The sequence below is a fragment of the Panthera pardus genome, unplaced genomic scaffold, assembly GCF_024362965.1.
Source record: "Panthera pardus isolate Hobbes unplaced genomic scaffold, ASM2436296v1 HiC_scaffold_13, whole genome shotgun sequence".
NCBI lineage: Eukaryota > Metazoa > Chordata > Mammalia > Carnivora > Felidae > Panthera > Panthera pardus.
In genome coordinates, this window is record NW_026526688.1 from 29,142,028 (window position 1) to 29,164,492 (window position 22,465).

The following is a 22,465-nucleotide window of genomic DNA, read 5'->3' on the forward strand; positions in this document are numbered from 1 at the left end:
CATCCTTGTAATCTTAAAACTCTGATATGTCTTATCACAGAATAGTTGTGTTTGGGGGAGTATTATCCTTCTCTGTGAGCTTGGTTTTATGTATACTAGTGTGCATATGCAAATGTAAATGGTTATATTGGAATGCAGATTCATTAATTTATAGTGAGAAATGCAACTGGAAAGTTTCACTTGACCCAGCCAGTGTGTTTTCCTCTCCTATTGAGGAAAAAGGGATATGGGAGGCCGGCTTATCTGACAGTTGCTTAGCATGCCTCGAATATAACAAGGGGCATTCTGATGGTGTCTGAAGTTGTCTCTAAGCATCAAGGCAGGTTGAGGCATTCTCATACATTACTTGCCCGGGAAGCTGTCCTATTCAAATCTAGTTAGCTAAGGCATCTTCTCCTCTAGACAGTGCTTGGATAGGCATTGCCTACTTCTGTCGTTCTGCCTTTCCTATTTATATGTTTCCACAATTGACCACTGTCTATCCACATAGCCTTTTATCTACATAGAACATGATTTGATGAGACTTTTGCTCATTAGAATCACATTCTAGCCCTATCTTCTTGAGATTACTGCTCTCATATTACTTTGCTTAGTGTTTTGGATGTTTCTAAACCCTTTGGTCACAAGTTTACAGATGATACCATGATTTTGTCCCCTAAATAATAAAATCTGTATGGATTATCAGCATAACTTACAGTGGTCACATTTCCAAAACTTTGGTATAGGAGTGTCGCATTGTTGCCTCCAACTTTAGACCGTTATACAGACATACCTAGAAATCTGGCTAATGAAGTTTGATGTTAGTTAGGCATTCCTAGGAATTTAGGGCCAAATTTGACAGCGTTCAGGTCTCAGATGGAAACACTTCATTTAATAAAAAATACTCTTCCTTGAAAATTTAGGGGTGCCTAGAAACAACGACTTTAGGTCATTGGATTGTCTGGGCCTCTCTGTTCACCAAACTGCAGTCGTGCTAGGTATCTGTGAACTAATCTACAGACTCATTTTTTATTTAGGATAGAAATGAACTTCTGTGGGTTAACAGTAAGCCAAGTTCTATTGGATTTAATTCTTTTAATTTAGTATTTGTGCTTATGTTTTGAAAGGTACAGCTAGGAGAAACTTCATGTATCTATGTGAATCATATATAATTCTACCACTAACTCTCATTTGGTCTTTATTTCAAGATATTTTCTTCATTAATCTCATATTTTCAATCCTTTCCCCACTTTTTTTCTTTTAAACATGTCCTAAAGAACTATATTGAAGAATTTAGATAATGCTTCAAGTTTAGAGCCACAGTTTGTACATATCTTTTTAAACTATATGTATATAGTGATGATATATTTACTTATGATATATTAGAATTTGTGGGTGTGGTATCTGAGTTTGAATTTTAATTTGGTTTATTCATTCATTCAACATTCACTTCCAGGGATTAAGAAATTTAGGGTCAGAGTGGTCCACATTATAGTTCATTTGTTATTCCCTCTTATTGGCTAACGGGGAGGCTAGACATTTCTGGTCCTATAATCATGTTTGCCATTACAAATATTTTATCGAAAAACTTATTCCCTCTAGCCTTATTTTATCTTTTTAGATAAATAGATAAAAACAAAAACAAAAACAGGGGCACTTGAGTGGCTCGGTCGGTTGAGCGTAGGACTCTTGATTTCGGTTTGGGTCATGATCCCTAGGTTGTGGGATCTACACTGCCAGCACAGAGCCTGCTTGGGATTCTCTGTCTCCCTTCTCTCTCTGTCCTTCCTCTGCCCTGTCTCGTGAGTATGCACTCTTCTCTCTCTCTCTCTCTCTCTCGCTCTCTCTCTCAAAAATAAACAAACATTAAAAACAAAAAACGTAAAAACCTTTTTTGAGCTCTTTGTAAAAAGCGAATTTTTTACTGTTCTTTAGAGACTTTCCCCCCAGTGCCTAATGACCATATTAATACTCTATCATTATATTGATATTATTATTGATCATTTTGTTACACTTTAAATTTTGTAGACAGACCTCTTTCCAAATACAAAACTTCAGGAAAAACAAGGGAACAGTCTGGTGCCGAAAAATGGAGCATGCTCCCTTTCGCAGTCTGTGGCCATCACGTATTCTTTATTCCAAGAAAAGAAGATGTCTTTGGTAAGTGTTTTACTTTCAAGTTAGAGGGGATTGTCAAATTTATGTAAACATGTGTTTTATCAGTTTTTCAAATATTAAAGTTGTGACTTGGGATAAAATTCTTATAATCAATCCTACAATATTTTCTATTGTTTCATTTTATATTTCATCAAAAAAATTGTTTTTAATGTTTTTATTTTCTGAGACAGAGAGAGACAGAGTATGAGTCAGGGAGGGGCAGAGAGAGAGGGAGACACAGAATCTGAAGCAGGCTCCAGTCTCTGAGCTGTCAGCACAGAGCCCGACTCAAGGGCTCAAACTCAAGGATCGTGAGACCATGACCCGAGCTGAAGTCGGATACTTAACTGACCGAGCCACCCAGGCGCCCCTATATGTAATTTTAGACTAGAATGTCATTTTCTTTTTCTGCTAAGCCTACTTTTGTCAATTAAGTAAAAACAGCAAGTATACTTTGACCATGATTATTTTATAGAGGTTGTATAGAGGTGCTGTTAAACACACTTACAGCTTAGGGATATTAGAGCAGCCATATTTTAAGACTCTATTTTTTTTAAAGCTGGGACTAATAGTTTAATAACTATTAGCTTATGTATTGATAAAGAATTATCTCCAAGATACATTAAAGGGGAGATGCAGAGCTGTTTGAAAAACATAAATTTGTGTGTATATATATGCATTTTTATTTATTGACATATCCTTGTGTATGTATACAGAAATGCATAGAATATCATTGGAAGGATGTCCAAGAAGCTAGAAATAAGTTTAAAAAAAAAAAAAACCACTAACAACAAACTTGTTTTCCACTCTGTATCCTCTAATACTATTCTGTTTTTTAAACCATGCCTGATGGTCTTTGAAAAAAATCTTCATTACTGTGAAAAATGGCCATATTAATGTTTTTTCATATTCAGTGTTCTGGCCTAAATCCTTAAGGCTGTTGAGGCCAGTGTAAATATGAAAAACAGTCCATAGTTTGTCTTCATCACTTAATAGATATTCTAATTAAACAGTCAAATTTCTAAAATTAAAAGTACCAAAGCCATTACAGAAGAAACCAAATAATTCCATTGAACTATTTTTGAAAAAAATTCTTATTTAAATAGTAATTTACACATGTGAGTTAAATATGCTTGTATATACATAAATTGAACATCAATATCTATGGCATAATTGAATATGGTACTAAGAAAATTTGGCATAGCTTCTATAAAGTACATTCTAATACTATGCCATGATATGTGGTTTCATGTAGTTTCAGTATTATATTACATATTCATGGTTAAAAATGTGAAGAATGGTGTATTTTCATTAATGTCTTATACTATTATTTTGTTGTTTGTTATTGTGTAATATCATGGTATAATTATCTGTTCTTCCCACGGGTCTGAGAGGGTCTGTGCCAACTAACCACAAAATTAACCATACCTAAGGACTAATTAATCTGGAGCAATAATACAATTAGTTCTAGGTAATTTGATGCCTGGGATCAAATAACCCTGATATTATGCACACATGGTGCATACTGTGTAGTAGAAAAAGGTAGACAGTTAATTAAGGTAATTTAAAATCTACCTTTGAAGGATGTAATTAGTGCTTCAAATGTTCTATTCCGTGAAAGTATCTACATTCACGTAAATACAATCCAAATTCATACTTCAAAGATATATTAAGGGAGTATCATGAAATAATTTAGAGCTGACTAAACTTTCTGAGTATTTAAAGCAATGTTTTATCTAATGTACGTTGTAAATGGATTTGGAACTACCTTTGTTTAAAAAGCTACATGAATCTGTAATGCTGTCCTAAATTTAAAACAATTCATCTTAAGTTTAATGCTAGGCAAGAGATGACAGAATAAATTGTGGTTATTATTTTATGAATAGAGCCAATATAAAAACCTTATTAAAGTCTTCTCAAGAACCTTGTATAAAATGCACCTGGAGCCTTACATTATCACTAAGCATTTTAGGACTTGTCTTCTTGGAAATTCATATAACTGAAATACCATGTAGTAGTTCAATTATAGAATATTGGATTACAGTTCCCTCTATTTTCAAAAGGCTGTGGCAGTCAGTAGACTTCCACAGAATGATTACTCTCTACTACTGATAGGTTTTTAAAGTGAATAATTATAGAGGGATTGAGGAATGAGTTCTTAGCTAAAGCTGGATGATTTTGTTTTATTCAATACAGTAAGTATAAAAAGTAGAACTGGAGATGTATAATGTGGGCAGTTTTAAAGAAATAGTAAACTTGAAAATTTGGAATGAAAGTTCAGTGCATTGTTTATTTCTCAGTGAACATTTACTACCTGAAGGTTTTGGACCTTTTATTTGCATACAGTACCGTGCAAACATTTGAAACCTCACTGGTTGTTTTGTTCCTCTTTCTCTAGATGAGGATAGCTGAGAACAGGATTCTGCCTCTCACAGCAGTTGGCATGCACTTATCCCAGGCGGTGAGAGCTGGCTGCCCACTTGATTCGGAGCGAGCAGGCCTGACTCCAGAGGTTCAGAAGATTATTGCTGATGTTATCCGAAACCCTCCCATCAACTCAGGTGATCACTGTGACCCTCGTCTACAGCCTTAATGACTTGAGTCACTGAACCCAGATGAAGTAAACAAGCAATCCACTAATATTTTTCACTTCACCAGCATTAACCCTTTATGCTACTATGAAAACTTACTTTGGTAATGCTTGTTAATTGTTTTTCAAAACCAGTCTTTCTTCCCATTACCACTCAGAAGAGACTGCATCTGAGAAATTCTTGGTTTCCTTTTCGGCTTTAGAATACAACTTCCACTACCCCCAAAACAATGAACTTTCATCCTTTTCTAACTTCTGCTTCACCCCTTGAAAACAACACGTTTTTTTCCCATGTTCATTTCCCGTATTGACTTCTCACTTCCCCTTGAATCTTACAGATTCCTTGTCATTTGTTTCACTGAAGTAGCCTTATTCTACAATTCTTATTCAATACAGTGGTCTCAGTCAGTGTGATGTTGAAGAGCTGGTCCCAGGTCTCTAGGCCCCCACGTAGAATGGTGTCCTCTTGTCACTTTGCTGCAGAACCTGAGCCGTGCTGAGACCAAGCCCCTTTGCCTGCCCTGCAGAAACTTAAAAATTATGATCTGTTTTTTACAGAATTAAAGATGAGCTACCTCAGAAGATTTTTCTCCCTACATGTGCAACCTGGCCATGTTAGAATTCAATAAATCTGATAAATATTTCCACATTCTTAGGGCAGAGCAGTAGACATACAAAAAGCCTTATCTCCAAAACCGCAATGCAAATACTTAAGTTTCTATTAACTCAGGTTCATTACCACTTGGGAACAACTAGACAGTTCCCCCCCAAAATTTGGAAATAAGGGAAATAAGATCACCTTCTGAAAGCACAGTCAATACTATGTTAAATTGGTTAGAACAAAGATATTAAAGTCACCTTAAAAGGCAGCAATAATTCTAGGTTTGAGGAAAGCTTGACTGAAGGCCTAAAGAAAGGACACCTTCATCGCTTCCATTGATCAACTATGGAGGCAGAGGGGGAAGACAAAGACAAAGAGGCAAGTGTGGGTAGTAGTCATCTAAATTATTCCCAGAGAACTAAAATTTTTCTTTCTTTTTACCTTAAAAAATTGATTATTTATCTATTTATCTATTTGTCTATTTATTTATTTATTTATTTATTTACATTTCTTTCTTTCCTTTGGATAATATCTGTGCCCAGTGTGGGGCTCAAACTCACGACCCTGAGATAAAGAATCACATGCTCTCTCAGTTGAGTCAGGCACCCCGAAAATATTTGTTTTAATTATACCATATGAAAGTTGTACTGCCAACTATTTCAAAAAAACAAACATGCAAGTTCTGATCCTGACCAATGAGACTTCAAGTATATTCTTTTTTTTTTTTTTTTTTTTTAGTGTTTATTTATTTTTGAGACAGAGAGAGACAGAGCATGAACGGGGGAGGGTCAGAGAGAGGGAGATACAGAATCTGAAACAGACTCCAGGCTCTGAGCTGTCAGCAAAGAGCCCGATGCGGGGCTCGAACTCACGGACCGCGAGATCATGACCTGAGCCGAAGTCGGCCGCTTAACCGACTGAGCCACCCAGGCGCCCCAAGACTTCAAGTATATTAAGGGCCTATTGATTAGTTATGCCAAGATCTTATTTGAGTATTTGAGGAAGACATTTCAGCAACTAATTCTGCTTCTATATCACTTCCTTGCCTTCTGGTTATAATTTGAGTTCTCAAGTAGATCTGTCTGTAGGGAAAGTATGCACTAGTCTTGCTAATCTGTATACTTATCTGTGTGATAATTGTGAATTCATAATTGTAAATCAGGGAATTGACAGCTCGTGAGCATGGCTAATGTGGATCTGTTAAGGTTAAAGTAGGTCTCTAAATCTGAAAACCTGAGTGCTGTGTCACGGACTGTGATAAAACATCCAAGCTTACTTAGCCGTGAATCATCTTATGAGAAAGCTAGGCAGCTGTCCTGGTCACATTCCCATTGTTCCAACTCCAGCAGCCACCTACCTTGAAATTAAGGTAGAGGAAGGAAAACCGTAATTACTTTGTAGGGTTAGAACTATGATTATATCAAACCTCTCTTTCTCCAATGCAAAGTAAAATAGTATTGTAAAGGAAGTCAAAGACTCCGATGCCTTCTTGATTTTAATACTTGTGGAATTATTTTTTTCCTTTGTGTATGTATAATCTCTCAGGACTTAAAGAAGTGTTTGTCTTTTGATGAGGCTGTTGGGTAGTAGGTGGTATTCTCTGAAAGAGTTTGTGCAGTTTTTTTCCTTTTTCCTTTTTGTTTTTTTGCTTCCTGTTGACCATCGTGTTTGGTATCATTGGCTACCTTCCTTAAATCCTGAAGACTGGCGAATGTGTCAGCCTGGTCAGTGAGAGCAAAGTCTCTGGTGACTGCTGACCTGTTTCAATGTAGGCTTACCATTTCACAGCTATGTGACCTTGGGCAAATTACCCAATCTCCCCAAGCCCCAGTTTTCCTCATCTTAAAATTTTTTTTAATTTTTTTTTTAATTTTGTGTGTGTGTGTGTGTGTGTGTGTGTGAGAGAGAGAGAGAGAGAGAGAGAGAGAGCAAGCAGGGGAGGGGCAGAGAGGGAGACACAGAATCCGAAGCATGCTCCAGGCTCAGAGCTGTCAGCACAGAGCCCAATGGGGGGCTCAAACTCATGAACCGCAAGATCATGACCGAAGCGGTAGCCAGATGCACTGGCAGCGCTGTGCAGAGGTACTCAAACCCATAAACTGAGAGATAATGACCTGAGCCGAGACCAAGAGTGGAATGCTTAACCGACTGAGCCACCCAGGTGTCCCTTGGGCAGATATTCTTGAATGACATAAAATAGATGTTCTAATTTCGATTCATTATTGGCAGAGGGAAATGGTAGGGAAGGATTTAACATTCTAGTATTTAGCCAATTATTGACAACATCTATTTTATTTGGCTATGGTAAAGAATCCAGGTGTTCCTAATTTGCTTTACAAATCATATAGTTGTAAAATTACAGGATTTTAGACCTGGAAAGGAAATTGGAAATCATTAAATTTTCACTGTGCTAATCCAGCCCTGTTTCAGAGATACGAATTTGAGGCCTAGAGAGTTGCAGATTGTTTTAATATCATGTCAAGATTAGTGACTGAGCAAGTTTTTCTTTTTACTATACGATGTTTAAGCGTACTGCCAACTATTTAAAGAAAGAAATATGCAGTTTCTAATCCTGGTGTAAGATTTGGGTTTATAAACCTCTCATTGATGGGTAAAATAAATATACTTACGTATAATCAGGTTAACATATTTATATGTCTAGTATCTTTAAATATTCTCTAGTCTCCTCTACATTCTGAGTTTAGCAATTTTCATTTCTGATGTCAGACAAGTTTTTAAATTAAGAAATATTAAGGGGCGCCTGGGTGGCTCAGTTGGTTAAGCGTCCGACTTCAGCTCAGGTCATGATCTCACAGTCCGTGAATTCGAGCCCCGCACCGGGCTCTGTGCTGACAGCTCAGAGCCTGGAGCCTACTTCAGATTTTGTGTGTCCCTCTCTCTCTGCCTCTACCCCACTCATGCTCGCTCTCTCTCTCTCTCTCTCTCTCTCTCAAAAATAAAACATTTTAAAAATTAAAAAACAAAACAAAACAAAAAACATTTGTCTTGCGGCGCCTGGCTGGCTCAGCAGTTGAGTGTCCAGCTCTTGATTTCAGCTCAAGTTATTATCTTGCAGTTTGTGGGATCCAGCCCAGTGTCCAGCTCTATGCTGACAGAGTGGAACCTGCTTGGGATTCTTTCTCTCCCTCTCTCTCACTCTCTCTCCCCCTCCCCAGCTTGTATATGCACATGATCTTTCTCTCTCTCTCAAAATAGATAACAACAACAACAAAAAATTTGTCTTTACCACTATATACTGAATATAGCAAATAAATTTTCATTTAGAGAGTCATACTAAATTGAAATTCTACATAAAGAAAACTTTGAAATCTACTTATTAAACATTTAATTCATCTTTCTGCCTATACACTCTATGTAGGTTACACATATAATGTGAAAAAATATATTATTGTAGTTTACTTCCAAAGCCAAAATTGAGAAAGTTAGATTTTGAGAACTATGAGCTCTAAATTTTATTTCTTTGATTGTATATTTATAGTATGTAAGATAACACTTATTGAAATGTGAAATTTTACTTTTGAATTTTTGTTTTTCCTTGATACTTGATAAGAGAAATACTATTCTCTCATCAGAGAAGACATTTTTGAATTATAAATTGTAATAAGAAATGAAGATGTACGTACTACATTAATGACTCAGATGCGTTATTTTCATGTTTTATTTAACTGTAGCCATATTATATAATTTGGTGTTTTAGTGAACAGGTTTGATTGGCATTTAAATTCTGCAAAATACTGAATTGAGAATTTTCTATTATTTTATTATGGCCTAATCTTATACCTGAAAACAGAGTATTTGTGAATTGAGAAATCACATGTATTATTTTCATGCTGTCTTATTTGCTAAGTAGGTTTTGTCCTTGTTATTTAATATTTACAGAAGTTTTAAAACTTTTCAATGTTTTAGTTTATCCATGTTTATGTAATTTTAAGATTTTTTATGGAGTTGAAATTGTAACTATGCTTAATAAATTAGGCAAGACATTTAATGAGGTGTCTGGATAATATTTGAATAATCTCATTCTTCCATTGTTTATGTGCATGTAACTGGAAAATTAAGGGTGGCTTCCAAGGGACCTGCCACAAAACTAGGAGTAATATGATCTCTTTTAAAGCTTTGCAGCCAGTGTTCATTATTCTCCAGTAGAAATTTTCAGCACTTACTTGCCTGTAAAGCTAGGGCAGGAGATGTGTCTTTAATGCTAGATGCCCCTTATTTGCATGTGTATGTTGTAGGATGACTTTAAGATAAAAATATTGGGGCACTTGGGTGGCTCGGTCCGTTAAGCGTCCAACTTTGGCTCAGGTCATGATCTCACGGTCCGTGAGTTCGAGCCCCGCGTCAGGCTCTGTGCTGACAGCTCAGAGCCTGGAGCCTGTTTCAGATTCTGTGTCTCCCTCTGTCTCTGCCCCTCCCCTGTGCATGCTCTGTCTCTCTCTGTCTCAAAAATAAATCAATGTTAAGATAAAAATATTAAGGGTACTTACAGAAATGTGTAATGTGAATATAAGGATTTTCTAATTATATCTAGAAATTATATTCAAATTATAGTACAATAACTTTATACATTTATTAATCATTAACAGTGGTTTAAAACTATAAGCAAATGTTTACACATCATACTTTTATGAAAAGAAGACATTCTAATTTCAGAAACACATTGTTTCAAATGGAATAAAATGTCTCATTTTTCCTTTCAAAATAATTCATTGAATCTATGATGCCATGATAATTCAAAGTTATTGAACTATGTTTCCAAAGAATTCGCTTGTATAATGTACATTTACAATATGATGAAATTAAGGATGTATAGTTTATTTACCCAGGGCTTAAATACCCATAGAAGAAAATAAATGTAATATAATATAGTCCTGTTAGTTGGCTGGAGTACAGGAAATTTTATATGGTTTTTCTAGGGCAGCACTATCCAAAACAAAATATGATATGAACCATACATGCAATTTTATTTTTTTAATTAAAAAATTTTTTTAATTGAAGTATAGTTGACACACAGTGTTACATTAGTTTCTGATGTGCAGCGTAGAGATTCAACAAGTCTATATATTATTATTCACATATGCAATTTTAAGTTTTCTAGTAGCCACATTAAAAAAGTAAAAGATAAAATAGAAAAGTAAAAATAAACAGATGTATGAATTCTGATTATATAATTTAATTTAACTGAATGTATTAAAAATGTTACCAATTTTAGCATAAAACCAATATAAAATTATTGAGATATTTTGTTTATTTTTTGTACTATGCCTTTGAAATTGTGTATGCATTTTATATTTACAGCATGTCAATTCTGATAGTAAATTGTAATCGAAAATACTTGATCTGTATTTAGCTTTCATAAATTGACAGCTGAATAAAGTAGATGAAGATACTCAATGTGTTCCAAATGTATGTAAAATTTTTCTGATAACTGAATCAAGTATCAGTTTTCAAATTTAATTTTAAATTAAGTTTGCTTAAAATTAAGTATTGAGTTCCTTAGCCACACTAGCCACATTTCAGGTAGCTACATGTGGGTAGTGCTTATAGTATGAGATAGCACAGTTATAGAGGCAGTTTGCCAATATGTGCGAAAACATAAATGTGTTTACCCTTTGAACTAGCAATCCCACTTCTAAGAATCTAGAAATCTGGAAAAATAAACGTAATGTAATGTTCATTGGAAAAAAAAATTTTTTTTTTGAAAGAAAACCTGAAGACCTGAAAGGGAGCTCAGACACAGACTTCTCAGCCATTAAGAAATTAATGAAGTAGTAAAATGGGCCAAATTTCTGTGGTGTTTGGATGGTATAATGGCCAAAGGGCAAGTAGAATTTTAGTTGGTTGATAGATTTGGCAGTCACATTGCTAATTTTATTACATTTAGAGTTAATCTTATCTTTCCAAGTTTAAAAAAAAATTTTTTTTTAATGCGTATTTATTTTTGAGAAAGAGAAAGAGCGAGAGAGGGTGTGAGTAGGGGAGGGGCAGAGAGAGAGAGAGGGAGACACAGAATCCGAAGCAGGCTCCAGGCTCTGAGCTGTCAGCACAGAGCTTGATGTGGGGCTCCCAACTCACAAACCACGAGATCATGACCAAGGAGCCAAAGTTGGACGTTCAACCGACTGAGACATCCAGGCGCCCCTTAACTTTCCAAGTTTTTGATTAGAATCAGTTTCACATTTTAAAACTTTAAAGTTAGAAAGAGTAGAGGCTAAATCATTGATACCCCATGGTCTTAGTTTCCATTAGCTGTGTAACCTTTTCTCTTCCTGTTGCGTTTTTTTGTAACTGCAGTGTTTTTTTTGTTTTGTTTAAGTCCAAGAGTAGCAAGATAAGATCTTTGAAAGGAGAATATAAACCTTGAAAAGTGGAATAATTGAAAGACCACCTTTTCAGGGTGGCATTGTGAATTTGAATTGGGTGTCAGAAATGTTTTATACTAGTTTTATAATTACATGAAGATGAGTGAATAGATTCTAAGCTGCTTAGTTTTAAGCTACTCCTAGAACATTTCACATGAATGTGATGTTGGAAGTGTTTGAAACATAAGTAGTGGTCTGTGGGAGATCACTAAATAATTTGTAAAAGGTGTGAAGACATAACACACAGTTGAATCGGTTCTGTTGAGTTACAAAAATCAAAAATTCCTTGTTATTTCTTTCTCAGAAAACTCAGTTACTATGCATTTTAAATAGTGTGTTTTGTTATGCTACACTATCTATTGAAAGGATCTTTTTTTTATTAGCATTTTATTTACAAGTGTGATTACCTTTTATCTTAAGAATAAGTCATTTTTTGGGGCGCCTGGGTGGCGCAGTCGGTTAAGCGTCCGACTTCAGCCAGGTCACGATCTCGCGGTCCGTGAGTTCGAGCCCCGCGTCAGGCTCTGGGCTGATGGCTCGGAGCCTGGAGCCTGCTTCCGATTCTGTGTCTCCCTCTCTCTCTGCCCCTCCCCCGTTCATGCTCTGTCTCTCTCTGTCCCAAAAATAAATAAAAAACGTTGAAAAAAAAAGAATAAGTCATTTTCATGGGGCACCTGGGTGGCTCAGTTGGTTAAGTGTCCGACTTTGGCTTAAGTCATGATCTCATGGTCCGTGGGTTCAAGCCTTGTGTTGGGCTTTGTGCTGACAGCTCGAAGCCTGGAGCCTGCTTCAGATTCTGTGTCTCCCTCTCTCTCTGCTCCTCCCCCACTCGAACTCTTTCTCTCTCTCAAAAAATAAACATTAAAAAAATTTTAAGAATAAGTCATTTTCAAAAATGATTGTAATTGATATTTGGAATTTGAAGCATAATTCCTTTAGAAACAGTTCTGTAGATAGTGGTTTCTCAGGGCACCTCACAAAAAGCAGTTTGAAACATAATTTATATGAATTCGCTGGCATTGACCTGACTTTGAGTCTTGGAGGCAAGGGCTAATTGCAGGTGGTGCACGGGTGAGGGGAGGACACATTTTACTTAATTTCTGTTTGTAGGGCTGTAGGCATTTGAAAGAGGAACATTTTCTTTGGACACCCTCCTCCCTGCTTTCTACAAAATATTTCACTATTTTCAGCTCAAAGCTTTCTAAAATGTTCTGTGTAATTTATTTTTAAATCTTATTTTTTCATCCTTTACAGATATAAATAAAATCAAACTTATTAGAGCATTGGTTCCTAAAAACATTGACACATACCTTATCCATATGGCAATTGAGATCCTGGAAAAAGATGGTGACAACAGACGGTTAGACCAGCTTTCCTGTGATTCCACCAGAAAGAGATGTTTCCCCAACTCTGAAGAGAGCTGTTCAAGTTCTAAGAGAAGCAAGGAAGAAGTAGGTGCTAATACCAAGGTGTTAATTATATGTAGAATTTTCATACAGTGTCAGTTGGTTCAATTTGCATATTCTAATACTAGAATGCTATATTTTTTAAATGTATAAATTCTGATGTAAGGTTACTTTTTAATCTGTGCTTTATTTCTTTTGTTTTTCATAAATCTTATTTGAGGAAAGTGATTTTTTAAATGACAGAAAAAGGGACATGTAGCTCATCTATTTAGCTTTTTGTGTGGATTATCAGCTTAAATTTTACGTCTACCTCATCCTGGCTATATGTAGCCTGACAATTCTCTTTCTTTCATAGACATAGTTAATATTGGCTTTGAGCATTTGGCAGTTTATGTAGTTAATGAAAAGGAAAACAAATTTTGTTACAAATACCCCCCAAAATCAGTGTGTCTGTCATTCTGTCATTCATCATGCTTTGTTCCTGTTATACTGAATCTTTCAGGCACAGGAGTAATTGTTGTACATGGTCCTGAGTATATCCCAGCATACTTTTTGCATGATCAGAGAAAGACCATGAGTTTAGTATTATTTTAGATGGTATATTTATTAAAATTAAATGCTTTGGAAATTATTGCTCTGCGTGTTGGATGAGATGACTGTTCTTTGGTAATGATTCTATTAAATGATTGAATAATTTGAAAATTTAACCTTCAGTATCTTCTAGCTGAAATTATATCACTACATGATAAAAGTTGTGAAAACTAATAATTAACTAGAAAGCATAGTAGTAGGTGGTTGCTAATATTTATGGTAGGGCATTAGGGATTCCATTTTAGTTCTAAGGTAGTCCTTGTGGGATTTCCAGCAGTTAAACTCCTTTTCTCAATAGTTTAAAAATGAGAGGAACTGGTGTTTTTAAATTCTGTACTTCAGTTAGGTTTGCATTTAGACATGTCCTAGATAACCTAATGAAATTGGATTAAATTGGACTTCTTTTCATTATTTACACAATTGAGCTAGCTATAAGAAGGACATAAAAGAGAATATATGTTGGGATGGTGGTAGTGAAATTTGGCTTCTGTTTCCCAGCCTTTTATTTCTGAAATCTATACCAAGTGCCTAAAAGCTTAATTTTTATATTTTATTTTATTAAAAAAAATTTTTTAGCATTTATTCCTTTTTGAGAGACAGAGCATGAGCAGGGGAGGGGCAGAGAGAGGGGGGTAGACACAGAATCTGAAGGAGGCTCCAGGCTCTGAGCTGTCAGCACAGAGCCTGATGCATGGCTCAAGTCCACTGAGCTCAAGCTCACTGTCAAGATCATCACCTGAGCCAAGATGCTTAACCAACTGAGCCACCCAGGCACCCCTAAACCCTTAAATTTTTACCAACTTCTACCTATCAGTAAAGGAAAAGGTCTAACTTGTTATTTTTTCCTGATTATCGGTACACATTTATGTGAAATACTGTATTTAATAACATACTAGCATTTGGCTTTTCCCTATCGAAATAGCATCAGATGCCGACAACAGAGTGGGGAGATTTGGGGGGACTGGGTGAATGGGTGGAAGTCATGCTGAACCTACTGGATGTAGTCTTCTCCCCCCACCCCCATTTAGAGGAACAAGGTTATTGGGTCTAGGAGGTGGATTAAGAGAGGAGTGAGCCAGCCAAAGTATTTTTCTTTCAACCTCCTCCCAAGTACAGAAAGTATTCTACCCTGAATACTGTAGAGCTGGTTTCACGTGTTTCCTATGTGAACAGTCATCTTTTCTGCTAACCTGGATTGTATCTCTTAGTCTATTTCATCATAAGATTATGAGTCTTCTAATACATAATAATGTGAAAACAAATTCTTTGTATTAGTTGATGCGTTGTAGTTTTACATGTGTTGTGGTTGCTGTAGAAGTTCAATCGTGCCTGTGTTTAATGAAGGAAAATTAATTATGTCCTGATAATTGGCAGTTCTGATCCAACATATGTAGGTACACAGTGGGTTCTTTAAATACATCTTTTTTAAATTTTTTTAATTTCTGGAAAGTTTTCTTAAATATTACTTTTTAGTATTTGTCCCACTGCTTTATATTTCTTCTTCAGGGACTCATACTGTGTCTGTATTGGATCTTCTTTGCCTAGCTGCATTAGTTGTCACTTCTCATGACTTCTTTCTAGTTCTTCATTTCTCTTTAAAATTTTCTTCTTTTTCCCCTTCTATATCTTTGGGCAGAATCTGTTATGTTTATGGCTATGTTCCTCGTAGTTTAATGTTCACTTCTATACACTTTTTTCTTTTGCTTCTAATTCTTCACTGAACTTCCCTCCTTTTTGAATTTTTCTGATTTTGTTTTATGACGTTCTTTCATGTTCTGAGTAAGCTTCTTCATGTTTTTCAGCTCATTTTGAGAGGTTACAGTTTTATTCTGTATCTCAGCAAGTCTTCTGGTGTCAAATTTGACCTTAATACCTTCCTATTGTTCATTTTCGTGTGAAAGTAGTTTTCCCTGTACTGTCAAAAGAAGGCGTGTTTCGAGATAGTTTTTCCAAGCTTACAGGGCACTCTCTTCTGTTATTTTGTGTAACATTCAAAATATGGAAACTTAGTTTATGAGATATACTCCTCTGCTACTCTTCCCTTTGTCTCTCTATTACTTGTCCTGCTTGATTTGATTGTATCCCAGGGGTTCTCCTAGAAGACAGCATTAGCTGGTCAGGAGTGTCTGCAGGAAGCCATGACTCTACCACTGTAGACTCCTTTTAGTCACTTGCGGTTGGGTTGGGCAGGAGCCCTCGCATTTTCAGATGTTGTTTTCACATTAATCTACCATGGTTTCTGATGACTACCTGTGGGCTACTTTGGGGTTCTTCTCTTCTCAGGTACCTCACTGCTTGCCTCTGCTTTCTCTCCTACACAAGTGGTACTGTGCAGGCCTTATGGCTGTTGGTTTGTCCTCATGCACTATAGTTTGGATTTCCTTGGAATACCTGTAAACTTAGTTTCATTGTAAGTGTAGATGATGAGTTTTTGGTTTTGCTCTCCATTTTGTTTTAATGGTGGCATTCAGAGAGATTAAAAAACGATGCTGCTGCTTCCACCATCTTCCCAGAACCCTCTCCCCCAAATCACTTTTTCCTTCTCATTTTTCTTCACTGCCTAAGAAAGACTATATGTGATATTTCCTGCCCTGCCACTAAGTTTCACTATAAATTAAAATGTACAATATTATTTACGTACTATTTTGAGATACTCAGAAAAATGCCTTATGAGTGATATCATTATTGTGAAAATTCAGTACTTCAGAAAAATTAGAATTTTCTTAACCTTTCTTTTTTTTTAGGCATAGATTTTGTTTTCTCTTTTTTGTTAAGAAAATAGTGCATGCTGTTAACTGTTTTGTATTCTATAACAATTCTTAAAGTTGATAGAAAACAACCTTGTGATTTTTCACTGAAAGATAAAAGTCACAGAATTTCACAAAGACTAACTTCTTGGAATCAGCCAATCAGCAATTCAAAAATAGATTTATTTACAGATTCTCATTCATAGGTAAAATTGTGAATAGAATATAAAAAGATATAAATTCCCCCTAAAATGTTATTATAATTGCTGGGAATTTTAGTTGTCTACTGCATAAAGGAAGTAGTCACTGAAAGGCATTGTTTCTGTTAGGTGACTTACTTCTCATAATTTAAGTCTCTCCAGATACTTATTGTTGAGACTCAAAAGATGCCCTCAGTGTAAGTAAGCGTTTTCCTTCTTTCTCAGTGAAACAAGATCATTATTGTAATTGTATGGTAAATGTTGAAGATTGTATTTCATAGAAATGTTATAGAAGACAAAACACTTTTCAGTGATTTTAGCTACTAATTAATGAATGCCAAGAATAAATAAGAATGTGTTTTGATATCGTGCATTTATTCTCATTTAACTTTTCTAAGTAATCCCGTGATGCTATGTACTGTTATTCTCATTTTCTATGTGAAGAAATTGAGGTGTAACTAACATTCATAAGGTCATACATTTAGCAAATGACTCAGTTAGAACTCCAACCTAGTCTGTCTTGTTTCAAAATCCCTGTTTATTCCATGATTTTTGGCTGCAAGACTTAGGGTTTTTTTCTCTGCTCTGTTACTATTCAGATGTCATGCTCTGTTTTACTTTTTGGTGTTGTTATAATCTTAACTGATTTCCTTTTTCCAACACACACAGGCATTCAAACTGTAATTGTAAGCAAAGTAGGCTTCAGAGGATTGTGATGTTAAGATCTTATGGGAAGAAAAAATATCTCTGGATCAGTTTTCTCTCTGCCCAAATGCCTTTTGTCTGTGCCACTTTATATCCCTAATATTTATTATTTTTGAGTCAAATATAGTGTCATACTGTAGATATAAATCTAATCTGTTCTCCTGGGCTTCTCTTCCTTGTGAGGAAATGGGTACCCAGGGGAAAATTTGCTATCTCAGCCTCTTTTTTTCCTTTAGCTTTTGCTAAAGGGTGAACAACTCTTTCTTTTCCATTGAATGTCTTTAATCAAGCTGAAATAGCTAGTAGTTTTTACCTTTTCTAAATTCATGGTTTCACAGTTTTCTGTTAAGGATATTTTACTTTTTTTCCCCACCCTTAAATATTTTGAAACCATTTTTAAAAATTTTTTAATTTTTTAATTTTTCAAAAACACTTTTAATGTTTATTTATTTTTGACAGAGAGGCAGAATACGAGCAGGGGAGGGGCAGAGAGAGGGGGAGACACAAATCTGAAGCAGGCTCCAGGCCTGATGTGGGGCTCGAACTCACGAGCTGTGAGATGACCTGAGCTGAAGTCAGACACTTAACTGACTGAGCCACCCAGGCATCCCTTTGAAACCATTTTGAAACATAGAAAACATAATAAAACATAACAAGTAATTGATGAACAATATATAGGTAGAGTTTTCATTCTTGAAATTAAATAAATTATGCTTTTTACCTTAAGGTAACAGACACATTATACCTTAGATGAGCTCACCTTATCATAAATCTTTCACATAGTTCAATAACTAAACCAATTCTGCTAGACTCCAAGGTATACTCCTGTCAGACTGATTTTTTTGTCATGTCAGTGTGAGGCTCTGTGGTCAAACTGAGATAACACTAATTAATACCATTTTAGGCTTATGGGACATAACTTAAAATTGTTTTATCTTTTTCAAGTGCAGATCATAAGGACACAGCCACTGCCTTTGGGTTCTTAAAATTTTTTTTTCAGGGACTTTTTGACTTAGGGTTCTGAGGCTTCATTTGGTGTACAAATAAATCCCCTAAAATTGTTAGAAGTGGATCTCCAGTTTTTAGCAGATTCTCCAAAGAGTCTTTGAGCCAAAAAACAAAAATTGTTTTCATTTATTCACTGGCTGTTTTTTGAGTATCTATTACGTTTTGGCAACTCTGCAAGGTGTCGGTGGTTGCTGAAACCACTCTGTAGTCAGTCTGCCATTGGAGACATAGAAATATATTTTTTCAAATGCTTAATGTGATTTTGTGTGTGTGTGTGTGTGTGTGTGTGTGCGCACACACACATGTGCACGCACGCCCAAGCAGATGCCTTCCTCAGAACATTAAATTAACCATGTTGGTCAACCTAGAGCAAATATACATGAGACATAAATCTGAAATAATACCCAGTTCTTTCCTTCTCAAATGTGTGTGCATGCTTAAGTGCCTAAGAATAAAAAACAAGATGGCAGGCATTTGCCTAAAGAGATGATACAGTGATTTTGTCTCTGTTTTCTTTATTTACTTTTCATCCAGAAATAAATCCTGTAGCTCTCACTATTTTGTTTTACTCAGCAAGGGAAGGGTGGTGGGTGTATATTCATTCAGTAACCTATGTTACTTTTTACAACTGATATACATTTTCAATATTATAAATATGTCTTTTTCTCTTTCTTTCCTATAGATTTCACTTGTAACCTCAATGAGAAAATTACCTGAGTGGTTTGCCAAAGAAAATGAGACTTCAGCTGAGACCAGCAAGCAATCAATGGCCAAAACCAAAAAGAGAGGTCTTTTTAGTTAAATTGGTGATTGCCAGAGGAATTATGTGTGTCTTGCTGTATTATAAGAGGGGATCTTGTTTCATTTCTGAAAATAGCAGGGGCCAAAATTTCAGTTTAAAAATTATTCTAATCTCTAAAGTAAAACTCACCTATTTGTTGAACAGCTGGCATCTCCTTGTACAGTTACTTGAGTCTTCCGAGAGCCTGAGTGAGTACATCATAGAATAGAGTAATAGTTTCCTTTAAGATTGCTTTAAGAAACTCTGTTACTGCTCAGTTTTCTAATCTCTTTATTTCAACAGTATATTTGGAAGTTTTAAGGAGTGGTGATTTGATATAAATAACAGATTGGTAGTTGTGTGGTGATTGTGTGTGTGATATAAATTCTTCATATATTACCAAAATTCATTCTTGTGAATTAAGGAAGCATAGTTGTTTTACAATTGTCCTTGCTATCTTTAGAAGAAACTCTTACATACATTGATAAATGGTATTAGTAAACCAGACCAGTGAAAATGAAGCATTTTGAATTCTATGTAAGTAGGTAAAAATAATATTACAAAGGAGACCAATTGCATTGGGCATCTGTACCCTTTGATTTTATATACTACTTTTTTTATTTTTCAAATAATAAATTCCTTCATACTGAATGTTACAAAGATATATATATATATGTATATATATATACATATATATATGTATATGTATTTTTTTTTAACTTTTATTTGCTTAATTACTTTGAGCACCTTTAGTTTTTGAGGATGTTGGATTCGATTCTAATACCTCTTTATGTAGTATGTGCAACTTTAGTATCAAAACCCATACTCATAGTTAATATAACTTTAACCAGTTCACCATATGGCCTTTAACTGACTTTTCTGTGACTAAAAATAATTGTTGTTAATAAAGAAGAAATATTGCAGAAGAAGTAGAAAATCCAGAGAAATGAAAAAATAAAAATAAAAATCGCCGGTGGTTTTACCATTAGGTAATCCGTTGACCCCTTTTGTGTATCCTGCTAAACCTCTTTGTATTCACTTTATTTCTTTGTTATATGAATAATACATGAATGTATTTACTTTGTAAACACTTAAGTGAAAACACAAAAGTCCTCTGTAATCCCATTTCTCACCATGTCAGTACCAGCCCCTTTCCAGAAGGTAGACCCTATTAAATGTGACCTATAGCTCTCTAATCATTCTTCATTCATTTACATGCTTTACATATACATCTACACCCACATTCTTGCTTTTCAACATGAATCAGAGTCCACTACGTGCAATTTCCTGCAATAAACTCTTTTCACTTAATATGTTATGAAGAACTTTCCATTTGAGTATATATTTTGGTCTGTCTCATTTTTTTATAGCTACATACCATTATATCTGATGAATATACCATAAAGTTATATAATCACTTCTCTCGGTGATTTTCGTTATTTTTCTAAATTTCAGATTATGTCTAGAAGTAGAATTAGTCAAATTTATATTTCACTTGAAATGCTCTGAACATTTTTTTTTCTCATGTCATTAAGTTGTTTTCCACAGATCCTTTTTTTGTGGCTTTCTATAGTACAGGGATTCTGAAAGTGTGTGGTCTGCAGACTTTTAGGAATCTTTGAGCCCCTTTCAGGGGACCTGCAAAGACAAAACTATCTTCATCATCTCAAGACGTTATCTGCCTTTTGTCCTCTGTTGCGATATGTGCTGAGTCGTAAGTAAAACCACTGGTGCTTCAGTGCAGATCACGGCAGTGACACCAAATTATTGATTTTATTAATTCTCAGTCCTTAACACACTTTGCTCTGTACCAATATGTGATGGTGCCCTCCAGAAAAAGCACTTGTTTAATTGTTTCAATTGTGAATTGAATTAGTTCTTTTTTTCCATGGAATACCATTCTTACTGAAAAGAATGACAAAACTGTGATTGGTTATTCAGACTTGGGTGTTTGGTGAACATTTTCTCAAAACTGAATGGAGCCACCCTATCACTTCAAGGAAAACTGATGGTTATTTGTTGCCAGTGATAAAATTTGAGATTTCTGGCGGAATTCATAGTTTTGGAAAACTTATGTCTGCTACCAGGAGTTTGAAAGCTTCCCATAATATAAAGACTTTTCTAATGAGATGTTAATCCTGTGATTAATACATTTTTTGTTATCATACAATGGTTTTTGTCAACATTTAGAAGATCTGCATAACTCAGTGAATTAATATTTTCTGGATGACTAATATATGATCTTATAAAATCATGCATGGGGGGTAAATGATTCATTCAAACCACACAATGGCCCAGTGGATTTTAATGTAGGAGAGTAGGAAAACGTTCATTTATACTTTCAGATATAAATGTTTCAGATTACGTACTGCACCCAATCTTTAAGAAACTACAGGTGTCCGGGACGCCTGAGTGGCTCAGTCAGTTAAGCGACTGACTTTGGCTCAGGTCGTGATCTCAGCGGTTCATGAGTTCGAGCCCTGCGTCAAGCTCTGTGCTGACAGCTCAGAGTCTGGAGCCCACTTAAGATCCTGTGTTTCCCTCTGTCTGCCCCTCCCCCTCTTACACTCTGTCTCTCACTCTGTCTCAAAAATAAATAAACATTAAAAAAAATTTTTTTTTAATAAAAAAAACTACAGGTGTCCAGCTTTGGTATAGTTCCAGAGAAGCATGTCTATAATTATCTCGAAAAGCTATTAAAATACTCCTCCCCTTTTGCAACTACTTGCCTGTTTAATGTCATACTTTTCTTCAGAAACATCAACCAAAAGAATGCTTGAAACAGACTGAATATAGAAGCAAATCTGAGAATCCAGACACCTCTGTTAAGCCAGACAATGCCATTCTTCTCACTATTTTGTGGGGGATATTTTTTAAAGATGTATTTATGTTACCATGTGATGGATTTACTGCTGCTTTTTTAAAATTAATAAACATTTCTTTAAAATTTCTCAGTTTTAATTTCTAAAATGGTAAATAGTGATAGATATAACCAACATTAAGAAAAACTCTTTTGGGTCCTCAGTAATTTTTAAGAATATAAAGGAGGTCTGAGACATATGCTGACATAGTATTTTCTTATATACACATACTATGAATTATTTAGCTGATTTCCTATTGTTACACATTAAATCACACCCAATTTCTCTCCTATTTTAATGCACTGCTTTGAACATTCTTGAAATGAAATATGGTAAGAACTGATTAAGAACTGATGAACTGGACTTTAGTCTCCCAGGTGTATCATCGTTCTTCAGCAATTCTTGGGCCACAAGCTGGCCTCAGGTTCATTCTTAAAAACAAAGGGTTTCTGGGGG

The 22,465-nt window shown here is 35.3% G+C and overlaps 1 protein-coding gene across 5 annotated transcripts in view; it reads left to right on the forward strand.

Moving 5' to 3' along the window:
* The window catches only part of WRN (WRN RecQ like helicase), a 152,970-nt gene extending 130,872 nt beyond the window's left edge, over positions 1-22,098 (forward strand). For all 5 annotated transcript variants that reach the window (XM_019466845.2, XM_019466847.2, XM_019466846.2 and 2 more), the window contains 4 exons: positions 2,008-2,139; positions 4,535-4,697; positions 12,965-13,161; positions 19,050-22,098. In XM_019466845.2, the coding sequence (XP_019322390.2) occupies positions 2,008-2,139; positions 4,535-4,697; positions 12,965-13,161; positions 19,050-19,169 (612 nt within the window). In that variant the 3' untranslated portion in view covers positions 19,170-22,098. The remainder of the gene's footprint in view (positions 1-2,007; positions 2,140-4,534; positions 4,698-12,964; positions 13,162-19,049) is intronic.
* The last annotated feature ends 367 nt before the right edge of the window (positions 22,099-22,465 follow it).